The sequence below is a fragment of the Dermatophagoides farinae genome, chromosome 9 (assembly GCF_024713945.1).
Source record: "Dermatophagoides farinae isolate YC_2012a chromosome 9, ASM2471394v1, whole genome shotgun sequence".
In the NCBI taxonomy this organism is placed as follows: Eukaryota; Metazoa; Arthropoda; class Arachnida; order Sarcoptiformes; family Pyroglyphidae; genus Dermatophagoides; species Dermatophagoides farinae.
The window spans coordinates 1,855,001-1,882,698 of NC_134685.1; the positions used below are offsets into that span (position 1 = coordinate 1,855,001).

At 29.4% G+C, this 27,698-nt stretch overlaps 1 protein-coding gene across 2 annotated transcripts in view; it reads right to left on the bottom strand.

Moving 5' to 3' along the window:
* Positions 1–9,219: 9,219 nt before the first annotated feature.
* Positions 9,220–27,698, bottom strand: part of LOC124497738 (uncharacterized) — a 31,625-nt gene continuing 13,146 nt past the window's right edge. For both annotated transcript variants that reach the window (XM_075733970.1, XM_075733971.1), the window contains one exon: positions 9,220–10,674. In XM_075733970.1, the coding sequence (XP_075590085.1) occupies positions 9,875–10,674 (800 nt within the window). In that variant the 3' untranslated portion in view covers positions 9,220–9,874. The remainder of the gene's footprint in view (positions 10,675–27,698) is intronic.

Genomic DNA, 27,698 nt, shown 5'->3' on the forward strand with positions numbered 1-27,698 from the left:
CTCGTTTCTATTGCGAATTATACTGTGGTATATAATCATCATCATCATCATCATCATCATCGACAAGTTGTAGATGTAATGAAAATTCACACACACACACACACACATTGATTGACGTGATTCTTCATTTCCAGGAAAAAAAATTCGTAAACTTGTAAAAACTAAAAAAAAAAAAAAAATCAACAACAAAAAAAAAGTATCAATAAAAAAAAAATTTTCAATTTTTCCCGCTAATGTGTGTGCGTGCGCGCGCGCACTTTACTAAATTTTTTTCCGGGATTTTTTTTTCATTATTTATTTTGTTGTTGTTTTTTTTTCATTTTAACGTTTTTTTTTAAAAAAAACGAGGATACTATACTATTGTAGTGGTATCTTATTTTTTTTGGCACACACACACATGCGTTTTTTTTAAAACAAAAAAAATTTCCAAACAAAAAACCACTCTGTATGCATTCATTACTTGATGAAATGAACATCATCATCATCATCACCATCACAAACAACAACAAACAAGAAACTGCTGTTTGTTTGTTTGTTGCTCAAGATCATTAGATTCATTATTTAATGATGATGGAAAAAATGAAACAAAAAAAAAAATTGATTCCTAGAAAGCCGTTCATGAACACACACACCCAAACATGATTTGTACATATATATTGCATACACAGATATATTATGTAGTAACAAAAAAAAATTGGATACAATTGTAGCGAATTTTTAATAATGAAAAAAAAGGCTACATATTTATAAACAACACATAAACAGCAGCAACAGGCAATATATAAATGGAAATTCCTTTTTTTTTATTTATTCAGGAAATAATGATCAGACAGACTAGTTCAAACCGGGAATAGATGAATGAATGTGTTTTTCCATTTTTTTTTCTTTTTTGGCCGGATGTCAAAATACGTTTGGTTTTGAATTCAATTGATTAAATTATTCAATAATGTGACAAATTGATAATTTCAAGCAATTGTGTGTGTCAATGATGAATGAATAACGGAATAATGTGGGAATGAGAGAGAGAGAGAAAAAAAAAAATTTTTCATTTTCGTTTTCAATTTCAATCAACAGCAACCGAAAAAAAATGCTTTGGCAACAGTGAAAAAATACACAAAATATATTGATAATCGATCAATCAATCAATCAATCAATATATATTGATATAAATCAATGATTGATTTTTCTTTGCAACCATTAATGTTGCTATTAGAGTTTATCATCATCATCATTTGATATAAAATGATGATGACAATGAACTCGTAGATAACATAATACCGTGACAATTAAAATTCCTGTTTGTTTTGTCCCTATATGTGTGTGCAGAATATTCTTGTTTTTTTTTGTTTTTGTTTTTCATAACGATAATAATCAAGAAAAAATTTTTCTAAATACACAAACACGCACGTACGACAGAATAAAAACTTTATGAAATATGTAAATTTTTTTCTTCTGTGTTGTATGATTATTACGCCAAATTGTTTGAAAGGAGTAAACAAAAATTTTCTGTTTTTTTTACAAAATGAAAAAGTTTTTGATTTGATGTTGAATGATGATGAAGAAAAAAAAATTCATTATAACTTACATACATGTGGATATGTAAGAATTTGCCATGGTAAGAATCTAATTTTTTTTGTTTGTTTTTGCAACCAAATTCAACAACGTAGAATTATTCATTACTGATATCATCATCATCATCATCAACGGATTTGGTCGTTTGAAAGTCAACGTAAAAAAAATGTTGCCATATATTTTATACGGTTATTCAATGAAGAATTTGGATTTCGATTTTAAATTTTTGTTTTCTACTTATCTCTCTCTCTCTTTTTTATCTTATCAATTAAACACACGAAATATTTGTTCATTCTTACTTTGATCACATCATCATCATCATCATCATACACAATCTATTGTTGTTGTTGTTGTTGGTAATATAATCAGATATAAAGGTGTGTGTACACATGCGCAAAATCAGCAAAAACAAACATAAATTATATCAACCAATGTAAAATTGTCAAAATCGATACACATCACCATGTACCAAAAATTGGATACACATCCGCATTGTATAATAAATTGATACAATTGTAACATTATCGTTTAAATGTACTTTATTGATTAGCGAAAAAAAAAAAAAAAAAAATTAGGACTATGGACTAATACCACTACCATCACTACCACTACTACTATTCACACTTAACCCTTTTTTTTTGTTATAAATTGATAATAATCTAGTGCAAATAAAAATGAGAGATGGAAAGATAATAATAATAATCACATTTATTACCAGAGAGAAAAAAAAACTGAAACCATAATAAAATGTACGTGTGAAAAAAAAAACAAAAAACAAAAAACAAATGATGATGATAAAAACCAATATTATGGCCATACCATGCCATGCCAACAACAACAACAACGAAAATTGATTGTGATGATGGATTTATATATATTCATTATTTGTTTTTGAAGGACAATCTACCAGAAATATCAAAATAGGAAAAATAAAACAGCAGCAACAACAACAACAACAACAACAACAAAAATTGGTTATTATTTATAGTAACAGGGAAATTAGATTAAAAAAAATTAAAATTGAAATTTCTCAATCACTCATTTGACTCTCTCTCTCTCTTGCTCTGTGGGTTTGATGATATTATACCACCAACCAGTATCATCATCATCATCATCATCATCGCCATAGTAGTTGTAATGCGAAACAACAAAAAGAAATTTTCAAGAAAATTTCTTTTTCTCTCGTTTTGATTATAAAATGGAAAATGAGAAAAAAAAATTTTTTTTTCTTCTTTCAATTCTTGGAATTATTAACAGCACAAGACCGGTATATTATCATATTCATCATCATTAACAAAAAAAAAAATCAACTTGTTGCTCATAACTGTATGTGTGTGTGTGTTTGAATGAAAATTTGCTACATGTATGTAGCCATTGGATAAAAACTGAAAAAAAATTATCAACAAAATTGCCATTCTCTATACATGGACATTGTATTTTTTACACATTGATCAACGTTATTTTCATTTCAGTTTTGTTTTCTCTCTTTCTTTCTTTGCAATTAGTTAGTTAGTTAGTTAGTTAACTTGTGTGAAAAGGCCTGAAAGGAAATGATGAAAACCAATGATGAATTCATTTTCTTTGCCATTAATTCAATGAAAAAAAAATCAATCTCAAATCAAACAAATTGAATGATGACGAATAATAAGAAGAGGAAGAAAAAGAAGAAAAAAAAATTCACAACTTGTTGCAAAACTAAAAACAACAAAAAAAAAACAGTGAAACCAAAACTAAGCTAATGTTAAGGTGTAAATATCGAACACACACACACACCCAGAAAAAAGGGTGAAAATAATTTCATTCATTCATTTGATTGGTAGCAAAAAAAAAAAAATTTAAATTTAAATTCAGCTACACTAACAACAACAGTGAAAAGAAAAAATTTACACAGAAATAGAATTTCAACACTTACTGTTTTTTTTTCTTATATCAGCATAATCATTCGATGTATATTCATCTGATTTAAATTACCAATTTGATCCGTTGATAATGATGATGATGATTAGGTCAATGATTGATAATGGTAAAGATGAAAATATCATTCAATTTGATCTGATGTGATGAAATTGAATATATACAAAAAAAAAAAACAGATTGGCAATGTTTATTGTAAAGTAATCATTGGAGAAAGTTGAATTAAAACAAACAAATTCAGGGTTAAATAATAAGTTTGATTTGATTGACAATGATTGATGAAGAGGTTGGATGATGATGATGATGATGATGATTATTATTATTAGTGCTGCCACGGTGGTAATAACCACCAATGCAATACGGCAACTTTAGTTTGTATTTTGAAAATTGTAGCAAAAATGTATCATATACTCGTCACATATACACTGATACATTGATGATGAATTTCAACATGAAACAGGGTGAAAAAAAACATATATTGAGCCAATCGATAGAGATGACATGCAAATTTTTTTTTTGTTGTTGTTGTTGATGATGATGATTATGATGATAATGAATGAATGCAGTAAATTGATGAGAATTCTTAAAATTGGTGAATTTTGTTTTCTGGATCAGACTAAAAATCAGATAAAATAAAAAAAAAACCATATTAGATAGATGGCTAGATAGATGATAAAATATTCAGAATTTTTATGCGCTTTATTCATATAATGATTATGATGATGATGATGATGTATGGATGCAACAAAAAACAGAACAAAAAAAAAGTTGACAGAATAAATCACAGAATCATATTTTTTTCCATTCAAATTCATCATCATCATCATATTCGTACATCATATGTCAAAAATGTCAAATAATTTAAAAAAAAAACGAAAAAAAAATTTTTTCAATTTTTCTCATACAATGTCATGAATCGTTTGTTCGGGTAGTAGTTTAAACTGATGATGATGATGATAAAGGGGCGATGAAAAAAAAAATTTCAAAATTTAAAATTATTCTGTGATTTTTTGTTGATTTTTTTTGTTGGTTGGTTGTGTCTGCGCGAAATATTCAAATTTTTTTTTTTGTTTTCATCAATTCCTATGTTGTTGTATGTAAGATCAACCAACCTAAACAGAATTCAATTCAAATGTAGCCAAAAAAAATAACTGAAGATCACATTTTATTTTGGCTACATTTTTTTTTGTTCGTGATAGTAGCAATAGCAGAAACATTGTGAAATGATGAAGATTTTCTCTCTCTCTTTTTGAATTTCAAATTTGGTTCTGGTTATTATTACATCGTACATAACTTTACATACTGTGGGATACACACACACACACACACACACATGAATGGCGACCACCATAACCGACCACAAAAATCTAACTAAACTTTTTTTTTGGCTGGTTGGAAAGAAAAAAAAATTTTTTTTGTATACACATATTACCACTGCTGAACGAACGCTACAAAATATTATATTGGCTACAATAACAGAAAATTTTGCTACACTTTGCGCATCATCAGTACAGTCCTCTCTTTCTCTTTCTCTTTTTTTTTCTCCCACTATCTTTCTTTCACAAGTTCTAACTCTTTCTAAATATATAAATTTTGTTAACAAAACAAAACAAAAAAAAGGGGAAGCTGTTGAGCTGATGATGATCCATCCATCCATCCATCCATACATTCATTCATTCAACCATCCAGCCAGCCAGCAAGCAAGCCAGACAAGATGATGATGATGATGATGAGAATTTGAGGATAGCAGAAATTTTTTGTCGCTGTTGTCGTTGTTGTTATTTTATTTTGTATATTGGCATCTTGTATATATACAAAGAAGAAAAAACAAAAAACAAAACAAAAAAATTATCTATTTGTAGTAGCGTATATACAAAAATGCTAGAACCGAAACGAAATGAAATGAAAAGAATAATAATTTTTTTTTCTACTTTTCAAATATATATACAGTATATATATATATACTCATGTGTACGCATGTACAAATTCGAAAACAATGTTGTAAATGTTGTTGTTTATATTATTATATGCTATGCTACAAATGTAGCCATAACAAATGCATATGCACATGCGCATGATGAACATATTTTTTTTTTGCTGTAAATTTTGTTGGCGCGCACAAATACACCATTTCAAATGTATACAAATTTTTGTTTTTGTTTTTGTTTTTGTTTTCATCATGTTCGTTCGTTATTGAAATTTTTTTTTCTTCTTCTTTTTTCTTCATTATTTATTTAGTTTTTCTTTTTTTTTTTCATTTGTTTTTTTTTTTATTCACTGTTATTCACATCCAATGTTCATCATCTTGATCATCGTATTGATGATAAATTTAACTTGATAATTTTGTTTTTGTTGTTGTTCATTTTGTTTTTTTCACTAAAGTGATGTTTTTTTTCTTGTGTGTGTGCGTTTGTATATGAATCTTCTTCCTTGATTTTTTTTTTACATTTTCTGGTGAATAAGTGTGTGATTTATAGCAAATCAACAAATGCCGCTATTCATTTGTTTATGAACCACCCATCCATCCATCCGTCCATACACCCACACACACACACACACATACACATATAAATAGCAATCAATCAATCAAATCATCAAACAAATCTAGCAATAGCTATTAAGATAGGGCAACAACAAAAAAAAAATCATGACGAGAGAATAGGAAAAAACCACAACAACTCCCAGTGCTATATGTGGTGGTTATTATTATTCCAGTTGTTTTTGATGATGATCATCATGATGATGAACTGGATATTTCTTGATTTTTTTTTCGTTCTTTTCATTCACGCTACAGTATCGACAGCAATATATAAAAATTGGTTACACTAAACACTGGTTGATGGTTTTTTTGGTTATTGGTCGGTCGATCGGTCGGTTTGTTTCTGGTTACACAACCAACCACTCTGTTGATTCTTGACATTTTTTTTTCTCGCTTCTATCAATTTCAATTAATTTTTTTTAGCTGTGGTTTGTTGTTGTTGTTGCTCCTGCTGCTGCTGCTTTTAATTTAATTTGATCAATTCATTGGAACTTTGATTTCTATTTTTCATCCTATTCATGTTGGATTAAGGATGAACAAAATTTAGTTGAATACCAAACCAAATAAAAAAAAATTGATTCAATTGAAACGAGAGCAGCAGGCGATAGACAGATTGGTTGAATAATTATACGAACAAACGAACAAACAAACAAAAAAAAGAAAGCTTGAATAACTAGCTAGAGTTTGATACATCTACATATATATGTATGTGGACATTTGTTGTTGCTGTATCCAAAATCAAAATGAATGCTAATGTGCAATCTCCATAATTAACAACCAATTTTTTTTTGCTACTTTTTTTCTGTTGTTGTTGTTTGGATACAAACAAATTGATTTTTTTTTTTTTTTTTTTTGGTTTTTTGCACAAAATTCTTTCATTATTCGATTATTATTGTGGTTGTGCCAATAAAATCAATCATATATAATCAATGTATTTTTTCTATTCAAATCGATATAGATTTGAATGCTGCAAAAAAATGCATTTTTCTTCTAATACATTTCACGGGTAAATATGAATATGATTGATTGATTAGATGGGCATTATTATTGTTTAAATTTTGTCTTCAATCTCATCATCAACTTTCTTCTTTTTTTCTGATTTCAAACCCTGAACTTGAATTGAAGAAAGTACACTCACACACACACACACATACACACAGAAAAACAATAGCAAAAGACAATTCACAAAAAGCCATTGAAAAACTGGTGAAACATTCAAATATTAAATATATTTTTTTTTCGTTTGTCAATCATTTTTCACTGCTTTTATTCCATAACAATTATTACCACCACCACCACCACCGCCACCATCATCACTATTAAAATGATTAATCGATACAACTTATCTTCATAAGAATGAAAATGAAATACAGAAGAAGAAGAAGAAAAAAAAATTCATTTCAATAGCCTACCTGGAAACAACTTTTTTTTTAACAATGATAATAATAATGATGATGATGATGATGGTGATGGTAAACAAATAAATTCCTCACCAATAGGTGTGTGTGTGTGTGTGTGCATGTTTTTGCCATCATTATTATTATCATCATCATCATTTATTATTGATCATCGGTCATTATTCTCAGCCACAATCTGTAAAAACAGACACAAAAGAAAATTGGTTGACAAGTTGATTTTTTTTTTGTTGTTGTTCGTCCACTTTTACTTTTTTTTTCTCTGTTGCCGTTGGCATCCATATCATTATTTTCATCCATGGATAATGACATTTGATTGGTTACTTCGTAATTTAAATTATTGGCGGGAAGGGGAAAAAAAGGCAAAATTGAATTTTTTTAATATGCGAAAAAAAATGATCGTCATCATCATCATCATTATGATATAATGGTGAATGATTGGAACAATATTGTCTATGGGTGTGTGTGTGTGTGCGTGTTTTTGATGGGAAAAAAATTGTTTGATTGTTGTTCTTGTGTTTGTTGTTGTTTGGACCAACACATATACATCCGCGGTATACAACAAGGAACAAATGATGATGATGATGATGATGATGATGACGATGTGAAATTTGAAAATAAATTGGAAATTGAAATTTTATTTGAAAATTTTGATAGTTTACGAAATGAATGAATGAATGATGATGATGATGAAGGAATTTTATGTATTTTGTTCGAATTATAGAAAAAAAAATTCACCGACCCTAGACCGCCATCTATCGTCATCATCATCAATGAATTGAAATGATTCAAACGATTTTTATCATCTCATCAATCGCAGGCAAAAGTTGATGACAAATAATTCTCAATTGTGAATAATAATAATATAAATGATAATGATGATGATGATGATGTACAGCAACATGAAGAAAAAGAGAAAAAAAAGGAAACTGAAATTTTTTTCTTTCTTTATTTTTTTTTTGATTACATTTCCTTTTTTTTCTATCAATTTCATGAAACAAAAACCGTTATGAACAACCAAAAAAAAAACCCAGCTACATTTAAAAGGAAAAAAATGAGAAAAAGAGAGAGAGAGAGAGATGGAGAAAAGGATAAATCTATCAAGGTCATCATCATCATATCACATTGTAGCGAAAGAGTTGTGTGTGTGTGTGTGGATACTGTATCCATACATTATTCAAATAAATTGGATACACACACACACAAGTACACAAACCACTTGTGCAAAATGTTGAATTATTATCACATCAAACATGAAATATTATTATAATAATTAATTAATTCCATAGAAATATTATTGAAAATGGGAAATTCTCAATAAAATAAAATAAAAATGCTAAAAATAACAAACAAAAAGTCAATTATTATAATGTTGTGCATATAGCATAAAAAAGGCGATAATATTTGTTGAGTTTGAAGAGAAATAGAAAAATTATCTGGAATTATATCTGGTGATCATTTCGATTCAATTTCGATAAATAATCAAAAATAGTAATCTAAATGGCAATCTCAATCTGAATGTTGAAATTTTTTTTTTTTTTTTTTTGCTCCCAAAAGTCATTTTCGAATGATTAATGTGTACAACAAAAAAAAATAAATAAATAAACAACGCGACATCTGTTGGGTTTTTACGAAAAAAAACTCTTTTGTTTACATTTTCTACTTTTAGATGGCGCTGTCAACATCATGAATTGTATTTTTCAAATTCTTTAACAACAACAGAATCTGAAAATTTGGCCAGAATTTTTTTTTCACCGAAAAAAAAAACAAAATTAATAATTTGATCATTTGATTTGAATTTGATTTTATTGCATCATCAAAGTTAATAAATAAATATGAGAATGAGATAAAGAGAGAAAGACAAACAAACAGAAAATAAACGAAAAACGAAACGAAAAAAATAAGCAAACATTTTGAACAAAAAAAAAAAACAGGAAAAAAAATTCAAAGTGTAAGAAAGAAATCAATAATGTCGATGAATTATCGATGAAATGTTGATTGAATTGCAAAGTGAAGTAAGAAGAAGAATTATTTACAAAATAATTGAAAATCTGAAAACAATAAAAAACAATTTCTACAATTCATTCATTTTTAAAAATTAGTTAAATAGAAATTACAGAATTTTACCAAGAAAAAAAATTGACATTAATTTCCATGTGTATGTGGTGATGATTAGTTTTTGTTGTTGTTGTTGTTGTTGTTGTGAACTGAATCAATTAATCGATATATTATATTGATTGATTGGTTCATTGGTTGTCATTTTTTCATTATTATCATAATAATAACATTTTCCTATTTTAAAATTTGCAAATAAACTAAGGTATTGGTGGTGGTGAAAATGGCTACCCAAAATTAAAAAAAAAAAAAAACACACACACAATGACAACAAAAACAACAACAACAACGAGAAGAATTAAGAAAAAAAAATTCATCATTAACATGAAACAATAACATTTGTTCCCATTGTCAATACAGATGTTGGTACTGAACCATTATTCATTGATTGTTGTTGTTGCTGTTGTTGTTGTTGTTGTTGTTGCTGCTGTTGTTGTTGTTGATGTTGATGTTGATGATGTTTAAGAATTTTTTTATTATTTAAATGATGTGTAGAATGTTGTTGTTGAGCATTATGATTATTATTATGTGTATTATTCGATGCTGTTGATTCATTTGATGATGATCCATTACCATTATTTGTTGTTGTTGCCGATGATGATGGTGGTGGATCTTCCATCCATTTATCCTGTGAACGACGACGTGCATTCATAAAAAAATTTCCAACTGTTGATAATTCTAAACCTAATTGTTGTGAAATTGTAATCTGCATCTCTTTAGATGGTCTTTTTGTTTCTTTAAATATTGCTTGTAATGTACGTCTTTGTAGATCGGTGAAAACTAAACGTGGTTTTTTCGGTTGTTGTTGTTGCTGATGATGATGTGATGATTTATAATTTGAATTATTTGTTGTCGATGATGATATTGTTGTCGTTGTTGTTGTTGTTGTTGCTGTTATTGTTGTTGATGATAATGATGTTGATGATGATGAATGAGGATGGATACCTATTAATGAATTTGATGATTGTAATGGACCACCACCAATCATTGTTAATGAATTATTTAAAATCGAACCATTGGCCATGTTTCCATTTGTACCATTACCACCCATTGCACAAGGTTGTTGTTGTTGTTGTTGCTGCTGTTGTTGTTGTTGTTGTTCTTCTTTACGTTTACAAGCTATAAGAAAAATGAAACAACAACAACAACAATCAATCAATAAATAAATCAATCAATAATAAACAATTGAATCAATGGTAAGGATAAAAAAAAATTCTTTTTTATAATTATTAATTATGAAGAATTTTTGAAATGAAATGAAATGAAAAAAATGAACGAACAAAAAAAAATAAGCCTAAAGCTAATTGAATAAATGAATCGAATCAAAAATGATGATGATGTGAATGAATGAATGTAGAAAACAAAATACCATAATCATCAACCATTGAAATAACAAGAGAATATTGGACAAAAAAAAGCAGCAAATTAGCCATAATAACATGGGCTATAGCCACATAAGAATCGCTTCAGGCTAATATTGACCAAAGCAAAAGAGAAAGAACAAAATGAATGATAATAATTAATAAACCAGAAACTCAAAAGAAAAAAAAACAGCCACACACACACTGACAGATAGAGAATTCTATAACCAAAAAAAAAAAATTCTGTTGATGAATGTTATCGTTGTTGTTGTTGTTGTTGTTTTTTTTTGTACAATTTTAATTTTATTTTATGCAACAATGACCACCACCACCACCAACAATCAAACAGACAGACAGACAGACGGTTATGGAAAATGGACCAACAGAATTTAGATTAATCAACGAAAAATAATCAATAATTCAAATGATGATGATGATCATAGTTGTGTGACCATCACCATCATCATCATCATCAAAAGGAAAAAAATTCGTTTTCACGGTACGGTTCAGTTAACCCTTTTTTCACACACATACAGGGACAACAGAAACAAAGTCAGCATTATTCAAAATTGACCGAAAAAAAAATTAGCTACAAACACATACACACACACAGGCAAAGAGGCAAAGAGATAAAAACATTTGGAATTTTTTTTCTTGTTTTCGCTTGGAATGATGATGATGATTGAATCAAAAAATCAGAATACCGTGAATATGAAAAAAAAGAGCAAGTTTAACATTGGAATTTACATGAATTTCAGATATTTTTCCACATAAAAAAGGCTTCAAGGTTTGAATGTGTGTCAATCAATTGATTGTCCAAGCGCGCGTGTTTGTTGTTTTTGTTGTTGTTGTTGTTTGGTATTCCAAAGATTCATTCATTTTGAATTCAGGTTGACATTATCACCATAATATATATAAATAAATATTCTGCCTGTCATCTTATCATCTGGTCAAAAGGTCATTTGAACAAATGAATGAATCTTGTCATCCATGTTGCCTGTGTGTGTGTGGAATTTGTGAAATTTGTTCTCGTCTTTGGTTTTTCATCAATCAATGAATTCTGGATTCTGGATTTTTTTTTAGTTTACGTTATTTATGAATAAATTTATCAATAATTTCCATGAAATAAATAACCGTGTTTCTTAAAGATTGAGAAAAGGTGAATGAATGCCAAAAAAAAATAAAAATAAATAAATTCCATATATACAATAAGAATGTGGACAAAAAATACGACCCGAATCCCTAGATAGTGTGTGTGTCTTATATTCTTGAATATACGAATTATATTCATAAAATCGATCGATCGATAGAAGATTGTTGTTGCTGCTGCTGTTGTAGAATGTAAGGGAAAATAAAAAATTTTCCATCATCAATCGAAGAATGAGTGGTGGTGGTGGTGGTGTTGGTGTTGGTGAATACGAAAGACGATAAGATGGAAAAAAATCGATCCATACAATGAACAGACAGACAGAAAGAGTGGGAAAACAACAACAACGAAAACGAAAAAAAAAATTCTGACTGACTATGAAAATGAAATGGGTGAGTGAGTGAGTGAGTGAAAGAAATGAGTGCAAGCGAACAACCAACTAAAGTCATCTACCCATCATGGAGACAAAAAAAATGTACCAGAATGTTCTATTTGGCTATATTTTGGCACAAAACACATACACACACACACACAAGAGGAACATCGATTCGATCGCCACTTTCATTGATTTTTTTTCTCTCTCTCTCTCCCCATTCTTTCATTCCACAATTGCGTCCATAATAATAACGAATAAAGCGAATCAGAAAGAAATGTTCTTGAAGCGCCCTAGGATCCTGTAAAGGGTGTGTATTTTGTGTTTGGTTCCCATTTCTTAAGATTCAATTTTTTTTTGTTCGTTCATTCGTTTGGGTTTATCATCATCATCATTGAAATTAGACTTTTCGGCATTTGGACAGCCTGTTTTCACAATCGATTTTTTTTTTCGCTGTGCTATTTTGTCAGTCAAAGCCAATGGTTGCTGTTGTTGTTGTTGTTGTTGTTGTGTACAAATATGGAAAATAAAAACGAAAAAATTGGAATACAGGAAAAAAAAACAGAAATGTCACATAGAACAACATGGGTAGATAGTTTGCGTTTAATTATTTATCCGGAAATTATTTCCCATACACACCCACAATTTATGACATAAATATAATTATTATTGTTGTGTGAGAAAAAATTCAATGAAAAAAAACATAGAAATGAATGGGCGCCATTCTTGGAACATGTAGAACCAACAAACAGACACACATGTATATATAAAGAATAAAGTACAACACAGAATTACAGACACGAACAGAATTTATATATAGCAAGAAAAAAAATTTCTACTTGAATTCTTTTTTGGGCGCGACTTTTACTTGTTGTGATGTTGTGTGTGTGTGTGTGTATATTGTATGGCGCCATCTCAATTAAACATCCTCACTGTTTTGTTGTTGCTGCAATGTGTGTGGCTTATATCCTCTTACAGAATTGAAAGGAAAAAAATGAAACAACCAATGAGAAACAAGTATGGATGATAATAATAATAATGAACACCAGAAAATATTGGGCGCCATACATACACAGAGAAAATATACAGACAGAAAAATTTTATAGGTTCAACAATAGGTGTCCATACATTGAATGGAATGGAATGGAAGAAAAATTTCATGTCGAACAAAAAATAAAAAAATTCAACAAACAATCAACAAATGAATTTGGTCAATTCTGACATTGAAAAAAAAATAAATGAATAAATAACCTGTTGTCAAAAAAAAAAAAACGAAGCAAAAAAAAAGAGAGACAAAAAATTGATTCATTGATCGATTCTATCCACCCAGTTTTTTTTCTACACATGTCATCATCATCATCATCATCATCATTGTGATGACGATCGATCAACAGTGCAGAGAGAAAAAAAAATCGAAATCTTATATATTCCAAAATCGAAATGCGATCTATTTTGTTTTGAAAAAGTAGAAGAAGAAGAAGAAGAAAAACGCTAACAGTGGATAAAACAAATTTTTATTGGGTTCACACTATCCCCGGTCGATCTTCGACCGGTTGTGTGTGTGTGTGTGGTAATCGTTGTTGTGTCGTGTAGTCGATTCATTGATTTATTCAGTAAATCAGTCAATCAGTCAGTCAGTCAGTCGGTTGGTCGGTCGGTCGTTCGGTCGGTCGTTTGATATGTCGATCGAAATCTTTGGTTTCGATTTTTTTTTTTAATATCTTCATTTTTTCCCCTTATGTTGTTACACTCATTCATTGTGGTAGTAGGTTGGTAGCCAAAAATACTACCTACACCACATATTATTATATGTGGCTAAAACAAATGTATCGATTTCATTCATTTTGTCATTCACATCACAGCTATATTGTGTGTGTGTGTGTGTGAATAGCTGGGGCTAAAAACGTGAAAGGGGTTGAGATTCGATTTTATGTCAAAAACAAAACAAAAAAAATTTATTGATATTTATGGAGGTGGTCGATGATCTAATAAAAAAAAAATAAATTTCTTCCACCCCCACCACCACTCCTCTTACCACTAAAATCAATTAATGCTGATCGAATCTAACGATCCACACACACACACATGAATTGGGTCAATAACGAGCTACAAAAAAAAATCAAAACAAACCGAATATGATGGGGTGGGAAAAAACGAGGAACAGGAAAAAAAATTATTGAACAAAATCTTTCGATCGACAATATCTTTTCAAATCCGTAAATAAACAGATGAACAAAAATGACGTCACAAAGTAGAGAAAAAAAAGAGATATGAAATTCATGAATGAATGAATGAAATTCAAGCCAAACAAAAAAAAATCAAACAAATCAATTACAGACAAAATTGAACAAACAAAATTTTTTTAATCACCATATATGAATGAATGAATGAATGAATGAAACACATATATTGACCCATTATGACGTATTACTACCGCTACTATTATTTATGACTGGAACCGGGACAGGGGTGAAATTTTTGTTTTTTCGTTTTTTTTGTTTTATTCGATCCATATTGATCCAAGTAGGATATACATGGTTGAGAATTATATGTCGTCATCATCATCATCATTGTTGCTGCTGTTGTTGTTGTTGTTCGATCAATGATGAATGATGATGGTGATGATGATGTTGAGACATTTAATCATAACAAACAAATAAAAAAAACACTGGGTAAAAAAAACACGGTAACAATAAATAAATCGGATTTAAACAACAACAACAACAACTACTACTACTACTACTACTACTACAAAATGACGCGGCAAAAAAAATACCGAAAAAATTTGTTTTTGGATAAAAATCCAACAATAAATTTACCAAATACATTGTGTATACATGTGTGTATGAGTTTGTGGTCAATTTTCTGACCATTTATTACAACTGACCAAACCAAACCGAAAAAAAACAACTTTGTCACCATCATCATCAACATCATCATCATTACCGACAAACGTCAACTTGATTTGATTTGATTTTTGTTTTCTTCATTCCATTTATTGTACACACACACATATATATATAAATGGACTGGAGAAAAATATAAAAAAAATAAATAAATCTTTGTGTGTGTGTGTGTGGTAGTTTATTATTTGTCAACTGCCACAAAGATTGGACTCATTGAATCATCATCATCATCATCAATTGAATTCAGTGTGTGTGTGTGTGTGTGTGTGTGTGTGTGTGTGTGATTGGCCAATATGGCCAATTCAATCATTACAATCATCATCATCATTCGATGCACACAACAACAACAACAACAACAACAAAAAACATCATTCAATACAGACGATTGGTGATGGACAATGAAAAAAAAAGAAAAGAAAGAAAAAAAAATAAATAAATTTCATTTTTTTTTCAAACAAACTTTTTCTCTCCATTCATTCATTCTTTCGCACTGTCATCATCATCATCATCATCATCATCAGCACCACGAAAGAATCGAAAGAGAATCGTGGACAATTTTTATCGATAACAACAACAACAACAACAATGGAAAATTCAACCGACCAGTAAATAACTTTTTTTTTTTTGGTATTTCTTCTGGAAAAATTCTGTTATTTTTTTTTTGTTGTTGTTGAAAGCCAATGTTTTTTTTCTCTCTTTTAAAATCGATCAATATTTTTCATCATTGATACATTCGTAGAATTTGGACGAGGGGAAGAAAAAGGATTCACAAAACAAAGCAAAAAATAATAAAAAAATTTTCCATTGAACCCTAGTCACACAAGGGTCGTTCGTTTTAGGTCATCATCATCATCAAATCATAGAATACAAGAATACAATGGACTAGCAAAAAAAAAAAATGAAATGAAATGAAATTGAACACACACGCACACACATAAACAACAACAAAAAAAAAGAAATTTTTAAAAAAAAAAGTTTTGAAAATGATGATCGCAAAATTTTCTTTTTTGAAAAATTTTTTTTTTTCAAAAAAAAAGAAATTTTGGATCGCCACTGTTGTTGTTGTTATTTGTATGTCTGATTCTATAAAAATAATGATAACTGATGTAAAACTCTATCATTAACCCTAATGGAACAATAACATCAGTTGGACATTATATATATATATATCGTTGTTGTATAATAAATTCTCGATTCTTTCAATACACACACACACACACACACACATTTTCACATATGCAATAAAAAAAAAAATAATAACCGGATTCTACCAGAAAAAAATTCAATCATCATCATCATCATAAAAAAATTGAAATGAACAAAAAAAAATGGAAACCTAACAATTTTGAGATGAAAAAAAATCTTAAAAAACATTAGAAACAAACAAACGAAAGTGAAACGCCGGTCACTAATCCAAAAAACAAGGCAAAAAACGGTCATCACATAATAATAGTGATGACGACAATAACCAACAAATTGCACATGCTATTATGATCCATTTTTTTTGTAGACAATCTCTGACCATTACGATACAACAACAACATTGGTGGTGGTGGTGGTGGTGATGGTGGAAAAATGATTCCGAAAATTTACTATTTGGAAAAATAAAAACCTAAACCATACGTTTCAATGTCTGTGTGTGTGTGTGTGTTAATTAAGTTATAGTTGTCAATTTTTTTTAAGCACCGAAACAAAACAAAAAAAACTACCACTACCAACTTGACTATTATAAATAGCTAATAAATAAACAGAATTTCAGATTAAAAAACATTATCATTTGCCATCATCATCAACAACAATCATTAATGGATTGAATTGAATTTGGTGGTGAAAATGGAAATGGCAAAACAAAATTCTGTACCGTATAATGAATGAATAGCTATCATGGAAACAACGAAAACAACAATCATCAATATATCACATTTTTAAACAACAACAACAACAACAACAATGATGATGATGACAATAATCAAAATGGCAAAAGAAAGAAAAAAAAATTCATTCTAATTTCTCGATTCTTTTGGATTCTTTTTTCAGATTCAGAATCAGACAACAACAACAACAACAACAACAACAAAAAAATAACATCAAGAACTATATGAATACAATGAATAAATGAATTGAATAGAAATGAATGAATGAATGAATGAAACAACAACAACAACAGCAACAAAAAATCGCATACTCATACAGGATTTGTGATTGTTCCATATTGAACAACAACAACAACAACAAACGACAACGACAACAACAATACAAAAGCATCCAATAGGAAAACAAAACAAAACAACAACAACAACAAAAAATCTTGATTTTTCGAACTTGATTTATGGTCCAAAGAAATGGAAAAAAAACCCATTGTCTCAATGATTGTTCTTGTTTTATTTTTATTTTATTTTTACTGGTTATAGTTTGCGCTATAGATACTCTAATTGAATGTGAATAACGACGACGACGATGACGATGACGACGACAACAGAATTTATTCCTTTATTTCATTTCTCGCAACCATCATCATCATCATTACTGTATCGATGATTCTAATTTCATTTTTTTTTCGTTTCGTTTCCTTTTCTATTCTTCTTTTTCTTCTTCTTCTGGCTCCAAATGATGATGACGATGATGATGATGAAGATGATCAGAATCAAAAAAAATTAGCAGAAATGAACAGCAATAAAGATTCTGGATAGTTTTGAACAAGAAATAAGAATAAAACAAAAAATTATCGATCTGATTTTTTCTGTTGTAATTTTGTTGTTGTTGTTGTGGGTATGTGGGTGGGTGACTACGAAACTGAATTTTTTTTCAAAATGAAATAAATCGCAATGTTAAATAGTGCGAGAATTAAAAGTTAAAATGGAAAAGAAAATCAGTCAAACAAAAACAAAAACAAAACAAACAAACAAACATACAAAATTGGTGTTTGAATGTATTAAATGTGTGAAAAAAAAAAAAATTTTTTGCTGATCCATTAATGCAAATTAACACTACTACGGAAAACATGGGACAAAAACAAAAAACAAAAAAAAAACAACAAACCCGATTATGAGATTTCATGGGGTGGTGAGAGAGAGAGAGAGAGAGAGAGAGAAAGTGAGAGAAAGAGAGATAAAAATAAATGGACCAAAAAAACATCATGATTATACCAGCCATTTTTTTTGTTCTCGGTTTATATACTATTAAAACACAAACATAGCAGCAGCCAAATGTGAGAAACAAAAAAAAAAAATTAGCGCGTACGATTTAATTCGATTGTCATCATTATCATCATTACCATCATCATCATCATCATCAACATAATCAGAATCAGAATCAGAATCAGAATCATAATCATAATCATCGTTGTCGACGACTTTTTTTTCCGTTATTCTAAATAGAATCATTCAGCAGTAGTCAGTTTTTTTCATGTTTAATTAATGCATCTCATTATCAAATGATATGTGTATGTGTGTGTGTGTATGTGTGTTTTATCTATCTAAATATCCGTATCCATTTAACACCAATCTTTTTTTTGCTGGTAACCCCATCGCACACACACACGGAAAATGGAACTTTGATTTTTTTTTATTTGAAGAACACAAACTACAGAGAATTAATGAATGAACAAAAAAAAAAGCAAAGAATAAAAAAAACGAACAAAACTCTATTGAGTGTGTAACCCAAAAAGAGAGAGAGAGAGAGAGAGAGAATTTTGTATTATATAAAAAGAAAACATTGAAAATGTATGATATTCAATTCTAGAATACAAATAAATCATAAATCACACACACACACACACGCATAGACACACAATAGAATTGAGATATGACGCCATTTGTAATGATATTTGAAACAAAACACACAGAGCCATAGCAAAAAAAAAAAAAAATACAAGAATATAATGGGATTTGAACATGAAGCGAAACAAAAAAAAAATGATAAATTGATTTTTTTGTTTTTTGTTTTATTTCATCATTGAGAATCGTCAAGAATTTTTTTTTTCTTTTTGTTTTTTATAGAATGTCTGTGTGTGTGTGTGTGATTTCCATTAGCATGAAAATTTTTATCTCTGACATTAATTTCCAATATGAACATAATAATATTCACACAGAAAAAAACCTTTGAACTTTTGTTTGTTTTTTTTCGGAAAATTTTCAAAGTCAAAATCAAAACTTGTCTATCAATATACTACCATCATCATCGTCATCATCATCATAGTGTATAAATCTTTGGAATATTCTGGTTTTCAATTTGGAATAAATCTTTGGTTTTCTTTTTTTTTCATTCAGTATTTAATGGTACCATATGGTGTGTGTTTGTTGAACGAAAAATGTTTGAAAAGTAAGAAAAATTCCATACAACAACAACAACGGAATATATTTATTCACAACAACAACAACAACAACAATCAAGATCACATCATCATCATCATCATCCTGTTAGGGTTTTCTTCAGTTTTTTTTTCTTTCTGGCTATAACAACAACAACAACGAATTGAATACAAAAGTTCCAAATGGAACAGTTATTGAGGGTAAGGATCAATTAGATCTGTACCACCAATAACAAAAACAACAACAACAACGATCAAAGTTCATTTTAGTTCAGCTCAGTTCAATGTGAAATTCTGTATAGAAAAAAAGTCGATTAAAATTCACGAAAGAAAAACGAGAAAGCAAAAAAAAAATTCTCCACCTCCTCTACTACCCTCTCTCTCTCTCTCTTTCTCTATTTACTACTAAGTGTACCCGGCAAATAAAAACAACTAACAGAATAAAAATTATTATTATTAATTCCAACACAGAATCGAATCTGTGTATATATTGTGAATGAAATAGCATAGAATCGAATAGGAAAACAGGAAAAAAAAATCTAATTAAAACCTTCAGCTACTATATATCAGATAAGCCTATGAGAATTTGAACGCCCACACAATCAAAAACGAAAATAATCGTAACCTGTACTGTTGTATGGATTATGGAAATAAAAAAAAGTAAAAAAAAAAATTTAAAAATTCCTCGCACATATCACAATTGTTGGCTAATAATATTTTAATTATGGGTATATTCCGTGTAGTGAACGGAAACTACAAAAAAATGAATGAATGAATGAATGAATGGCTCCAAACTTGTATTTTCGACGACGAAAAAAAAAGAGAAAAAACTTTTTGTCGTTGAAGAAAAAAAAACTTTGAGAAAAAAAAAATTCGATTCTACACACAGACACACACAAAACACCGTTATTCGTCGTTTTGATCGATGGCTGTTCGATCGATTTTTTTTTTCTTTTTTTTTGGTTTCTAAATATTCATTCTGAGATTTTTTTCTTTTCTCTCTCTCTCTCTCTCTCTCTCTCTGGTTTTTTTTCTTCACTTTTAGATTATACTATAGTCAATTTTGAATCACATGACAACCAAAATCGTGAATGGTGATGGCTGCTTGCACGTCATTTCAGCGTGTGTGTGTGTGTGTGTGTTTTTCGCAGAATGATTGAAACAAAACAAAAAAAAAATTGAATTTTTCAAAAGTTGTTATTGTTCTCAACACAGTTACACACACACACACACACACACACACACACACACACACACACACACACACACACACACACACACACACACACACACACACACACACACACACACACACACAGAATTTTTAGCTAAAATAAATAATAAAAAAAAAATGGCAGAAAATTATTACCAAAAAAAAAGTGGCCAAGAATATTCTTCTATGGCCACCATGTATATATTTGTGTGTTTCCATGGTGTTTCTTTCATTCTTTTATTTTTGTCTAAAAAATTTTCATTATTCATACATAATGTTTGCGTGTTTGTTTAAATGCATATGCATTTATACCACATATTTATGTTTTTTTTTTTCGTTGTTCACGGATATATTCAGTAAATCTATTTAGCCTAATCATCATCATCATCATCATTTTAATAATTTCGACAAAAAAAAACTTGAAAAGGTGGAGCCTAGCCTGCAACAACAACAACAACAACCTGCGATAATGATTCAATTATGCAAATACCACAACAACAAAAAAAACAATGAATGAAAACTGCAACAACAACAACAACAACTAAAATAGACATTCAAAATTCTTGACAATAAAAAAAATTCTGTTTTGAATATTCATCATCATCATAATTATAAGAATTACAAGGCCAGATAAGATCCAAAATAAAAAAAAATGAACAGGAAAAAAAACCCAAGTAAGCAAATTGTCAAATGTAACTACACACTATGCCATCATCATCATCATCATCATATGGCATATAAATGATGAAATAGTAAGAAAAACTTTTTTTTTTCTTCTGTTTCTTCTTTTGTCTATCTAAGTTTCAAATGAAACTTTTTTCTTTTTTGGTTTGTGGCCAAAAACAATAATGACAACAACAACAACAACAACAGAATGCAATGGCGTTGTTATGGCAAAAAAAAAGACGCAAACACACAAACAAACAAAAAAAAAAATGATAGTTTTTCATGACAAGAAATGGAAAGAAAAAAAACCCACACACACACACAAAATGGGCCTTAATAATGAGTCTCTCATGCTTTCTCTCTGTGTGTGTGTGTCATAAGGGGCCATTGGACCAACTAAACAAAAAAAAACTTGTGGCAGAAAAAAAAATATGGAAAAAATTGAAGAAATTGTCCCATTATTATTTGGTTTGTCCAATTAATTTTTTTTCTTCTTCTTCTTTTTTTTCCTATTCTGTTTAGGTATAAATAATGAAAATGAAAATGAAAATATTGCCGCTTTTGTGACATCATATGTTTTGATTCTCACCACCATCATCACCATCACCACCACCAATCAAAATAGTATAACTACACAGAATAACAGTATAGGACATACAGAATATTCATATAACAATAAAAAAAGCAGAAATTCCTTTCGTACTCAAAGAAAAAGAAAAAAAAATGACAGCCAATTGCAATAAGAATGGTGGGCGTTTTATTCATATGAAATTAGAAATTCTATAGAATTTTTTTAAAAAAAACCAAAACAAAACAACAAAAAAAAATTCAATTTAGAGCAGTAGTCATAAATTATAATGAATATGTAACATTCATGAACAACAATTCAATCAATCAATCAATCAAATTAAAATGTTATATATGTGTGTGTGTGTGTGGTTTTTTTTTACCATCATCGATTCTTTCTTTCGTTTTTTTTTTTTTTTTGATCAAGAAAAAAAAATGTTTTCATTGAATTGAATAACTTGTGTCAACATAGTCAGTCAGTCAGTCATTTGATCAACATGCACACACACACACACACACATTTGATTGAACACGTGCTGAGTATGTACCGTATGATATTAGGGTTGTATGATGATGATGATAATAATAATAATGATTAGAGACAGAAAGACAGAAGTAAAACTCCCGGTGTGCTTGTTTATAGTGTGTATGGTGCTTGTTGTTTATTGTTATCGTTGTCAAGTTGAATTGTCAAAAAAAAAAAATTTTTTTTTTTTGTTTTCTTCAGAATCTAATTGATTTCACAATAATGAATGAATCTGGCGGGGGAAGAAAAAAAAACGAGAGATGGAATGAAATGAAATAAATGTCAATATATTGGAAATATTGAACAATTGAATTCAATAAAAATGGTTTTTTTTTCTACCTTCAAGATAAGAAAAATATCAAATGTGACACAAAAGTTTCAATGTTCGACAAAAAAAAAAGTTGAAATTTTACACAACAGAATCGCAGTGGACAGAATTTCACAGATAATGAGAGATAGAGAGAGAGAAAAAAAAATTTTTTTTATCTCGATTCAACTGACCATTATTTCCATCTTTTTTCATTTTTTTTATCTCTCTCTCTCTCTCACGATTGGAATGATCCATTTTTCTTTCTGAATCTCAGTTTGAGAAAGAAATCTTTGAAAGAAAAATTGAAAAAAAAATTAATTCTCAAAATCGTAAAAGAAACAAAACAGAAAAAAAAATTCATTGCAAATCAATTCTTGTTTCATCATCATCACTGTGTGTGTGTGTGTGTGTATGTGATTTATGCAAAGCTAGGCAGAAAATTCATTTCATTTCTATTTTCTTTTTTTTGACAGAAAATCCCATCGCATCATCATCATTGGATTCATTCTGACTGACTCGATATATATGTTCTGTATGTGTGTGTGTGTGTGTGTGTATGTGACATATAAATGACAAACAATGATGGTAACCATTTTGTCACTATTACACGATAGAAGGATTTGTGTGTTTGAAATAAATAAATTTCCCATACAGATATACACGTTCTCTTATGGAGAAACAAAACAAAAAACAGAAAAAAAAACAAAATAGACAGTGTGTGTGTATGTCTGTGTGTCCATTCCTTTAATGGACACATTAACGGCTAGTTCAATACAAGCATGTGTATGATGCTGATGATGATGATGATGATGATGATGCCAAGTGCTTATCATGGATCATTGATGGTTTTGGAACCAAAATTTTTTTTGGAACTTTGGATACATAGACACACACACACACAAACACTAAGGGGGAGAAAAAAAAGTACATCAATGAGGGAAAAAAATTTTTTCTGCTGACCCAAACGCAAAAAAAAAATGCACGGGCGTCACACACACATACATATACATTGGATAGTATTCAGTCTTAACGCCCGGGATTGACAGAATAAAGAATGGAAAATAATTCATTTGAACAAACGGAAAACAACAAAATTATTTTCAAAATGTCCAATCTCTCACACACACACACTATCATGATCATCTTGATGATGATGATGATGATGATGATTCTTGGAGCCAATGATTTTCAATAAGATAAAAAAAAATTCAAAACATCTGGGTCTCTCTCCTCACACACACACGCTGATATTCATGTGTGTGTGTGTGTGTGTGATGTAAAGTTAAATTTGTCAGATTTATTTTCAGAATTCAAATTGAAAATGATGTCCAAAATCGGTCGAAAATTTTCCGTCTCGTTCATTTATTCATTCATTCATTCACACAAGGATCAAATTCAAATTTTGTTGTTGTTGTTGTTGTTCAGGTTTTCGGTATCAATTTCGTTTTTTTTCTCTTCAATTCAAATAGAGAATAACGACAACAACAACAACAATCATAATAAGAATATATTCAATTGGAATTTCAAATTCAATTTCCAAACTGGACAAATTGAATTTTTTTGTTTTTCGTTTTTTTTTTGTTTTGTTTTAGAAAATGGAAACGAATTATACAAACACAATTGGATACAGATCATTTAAGCTACTTTTATTCTCTCTCCCAATGATTTGTTTATCATCATCATCATCAGTGATCAGTGATCGATATTAAGATTTCCTATTGAATATTTGGTAAAACTCAAACAAAACAGCAAAAAAAAAGATTCAATTTCCATCATCATCATCATCATAATGACCATAATTAGTGAAAACGAATTAATTAGAAAAAAAACCAAAGAAGAAACAATTGTCGACGATTAATTGACCAGAACTTATCTTTATTGAAAATAAATCAAAACAAAAAAAACAACAACAACAACAACAACAAGATCAAAAGCACGTATGTGGCACGTGTTTTAAATGATCACATCATATTGTCTGTATGCAAAATATTACTATCACCACTGATGCTGTTTGTTGGATAAACCAACAAATCCACACACACACACACACACACACACAGACACAAACGATGAATGAAAATTCGATTACATTGGCACGACAACACTTTAACGTAAAACGGAATAAAAACGGAAACGATAATTCAATTGAAAACAAAAACAAAAACCTAAACACACGTTGAACTAAATGAAAAAATAAATACCACGAAAGATTGTTTTGAATCGAAAATCGATTTGATTCAAAAATCAAATTTCTGTGTGGAAGGAATATGACAAACAAGTAAAAGAAAAATATGCAAATCGTTTAGTTTTTTTAAAATTTGAAATCAAACAACAACAACAACAACAAAAGCAGAATTTGTTTATTCTTGAAAATTGAATAAATGCTCGTGTGTGTGTGTGTGAGTGAGTGAGTGAGTGGATCATCATCGAAATACCCAAAATCTGTAAAAAAAAGGAATCAAATACGAATACGTGATTCTGAACGATAGAAAATATTTCTCAGAAATAAAAATGAGATTTAGATTTAAAAATGAATTTTCTCACTATCTACCCTCTCTCCCTCTCTCTCTCACTCACCACATCCATTCCATGATTCTAATGATGGTTTATGCCGGGTTGGCAGCAGTATCATCATCATCATCATCATCATCATCATAATAACTGTCAACCGATTTTGATATTCAATTCTATGCGCGTGCTGCGTGCATCTATTCAGATATTTATTTTTTTTTCAACCAAAAAAAAAGCCTCGTGTGTGTGTGTAGTAGTTTGATAAATGATGACTGTATATTTCTATACTTTTTATTCGGCAATTTTTTTTTTTTTTTTTTTTGGTTCAACTTTAACCCAAAATCAAGTTTTATAATGTTATAAAACTGAAAAAAAACTCGACATGCGACACCAATGATGATGAGTGAGGATATCATTTGGATTGCCAGAAAAAAACCCAGAAATAAACCCAAAAGTTTGATAATCAAACATCATCATCATCAGTGAGAGAATAAATCACCAATGATGATAATCATCATCATTTTTGGATTCACTGAGAAAAAAAAAATGGATCAGAATTTTGTTATTTGTATATGGATGGATAAGTATAGATAGGATGGATAAAAGTTTTATTTTTGTGTGGCTCCCTTATATAATATGGTGAATGTCACTTGTGTGCCTGTGTGCGTTCATTCGACATTTGACCTTTTTTTCTATTTATACAAATTTTTGGTTCCAAATGTTCTCAATATCAATACATTTTTTTTTGTTTATTCACAGAATCAATCATTATAAAGTCATCATCATCATCATGGAAAACTTTTTTTTTTTTGTTTGTTTCCTGTTTTGTTTATGAAAACAAACACGGGGACAAAGAAAAGGAGAGAAAGAGAGAGAAAACTTTGAAACTTTTGGCCATAATCGAAGAACGAAGCAAAAAAAAAAAATAACATGGTCAAAACATAAGTTTCAAGGTTTCATCTGTACATTAGTTCAGTGTAGTGTAGGGGATATTTACAGACCAAAAAAAAGTTTACTCATATAACACAAGCATAGAATTCTATTGATGATTCGTGATTGTTCACATTTATTGATTGGCAAACGATTTTCATCACTTTTTATTCGTGTGTTCATCAATCGCTAAAAACAAAACGAAAATCTTAAAGTGAAAAAAAATCACATCATCATCATCATCAAACATCAGAATTGATTCTGGTGGGTGAAAAAAAAATTGAAAAAAAAATCAAATTCTTTTTCCTGTATCTTCAATTTTGATTATGTAATAATGCAACAAGAGAATAAAAAAAAAGAATTCAATTTTGATTTTCAAAACAATCTTCTCTTCTTCTTGAATTTCACAAAGACACACGCAATGAATTGAATTGAATGGAATCACTTTTCACTATACGCGTGTTTTTTTTGTGTGTGTGTGTGTGTCCGGAGTGTATAACAATATACAAACATTTGCATAAATACATCCTTCTATATCAACAACATGAACAACATGATGTCATCATCAATGAACAACATTTATAATGACAAAAGTCAACAACAATTGAATTTTCACTCTCTCTCTCTCTCTCTCTCTCGCTCTCAATTTCAATAACAATAATAATGACAACAACAAAACATAATAATAACAAAAACGTATCATCATCATGCACGGGAAAAGTGAAAACGAGAATGAGAATGAGAGAGAGAGTGAGAGATAAACGACCGCATCAATTTGAAATTTGAATATTTAGAATATATAATATAATACGGCCATTGTGTAACCTTGGGTTTAATTTAATGATGATGATGATGATGGTGATGGTGATGATGAAAAACGGGATCGGTAATCATTACCGGATTTTCATCAATTTCTATTTCTTTTCTTTTCTTTTCGTTTGTTTGTTTGTTTATTCTTTCAATTTATTTTCATATAGTTTATATAAACCCATAAATGACATTATTGTGTTTGATATTTTTTTTTCCGTTCTAGAAATTGAAACGATCCAAATTCTACTGGTGGAAATGAAATGAAATAAAATGATGACAGTGAAAAAAAGGACCAGAAAAATTTCGATTAGATTTGTACGTTTTTTTTTGGGGCACGATTATTATTCTGATTTTTTATTTACCAAAGAAAAGAAAAAATTTTTGACAATCAATTTTTGGACAAAGAAACCGTCATCATCATCATCATCATCAAATGTATCATGATCATGAGATTTTTTTTCAAAAGTCTACACAAGAATATTCTCGAGTAAAATGTCGGCTTTCGATTTTTTTT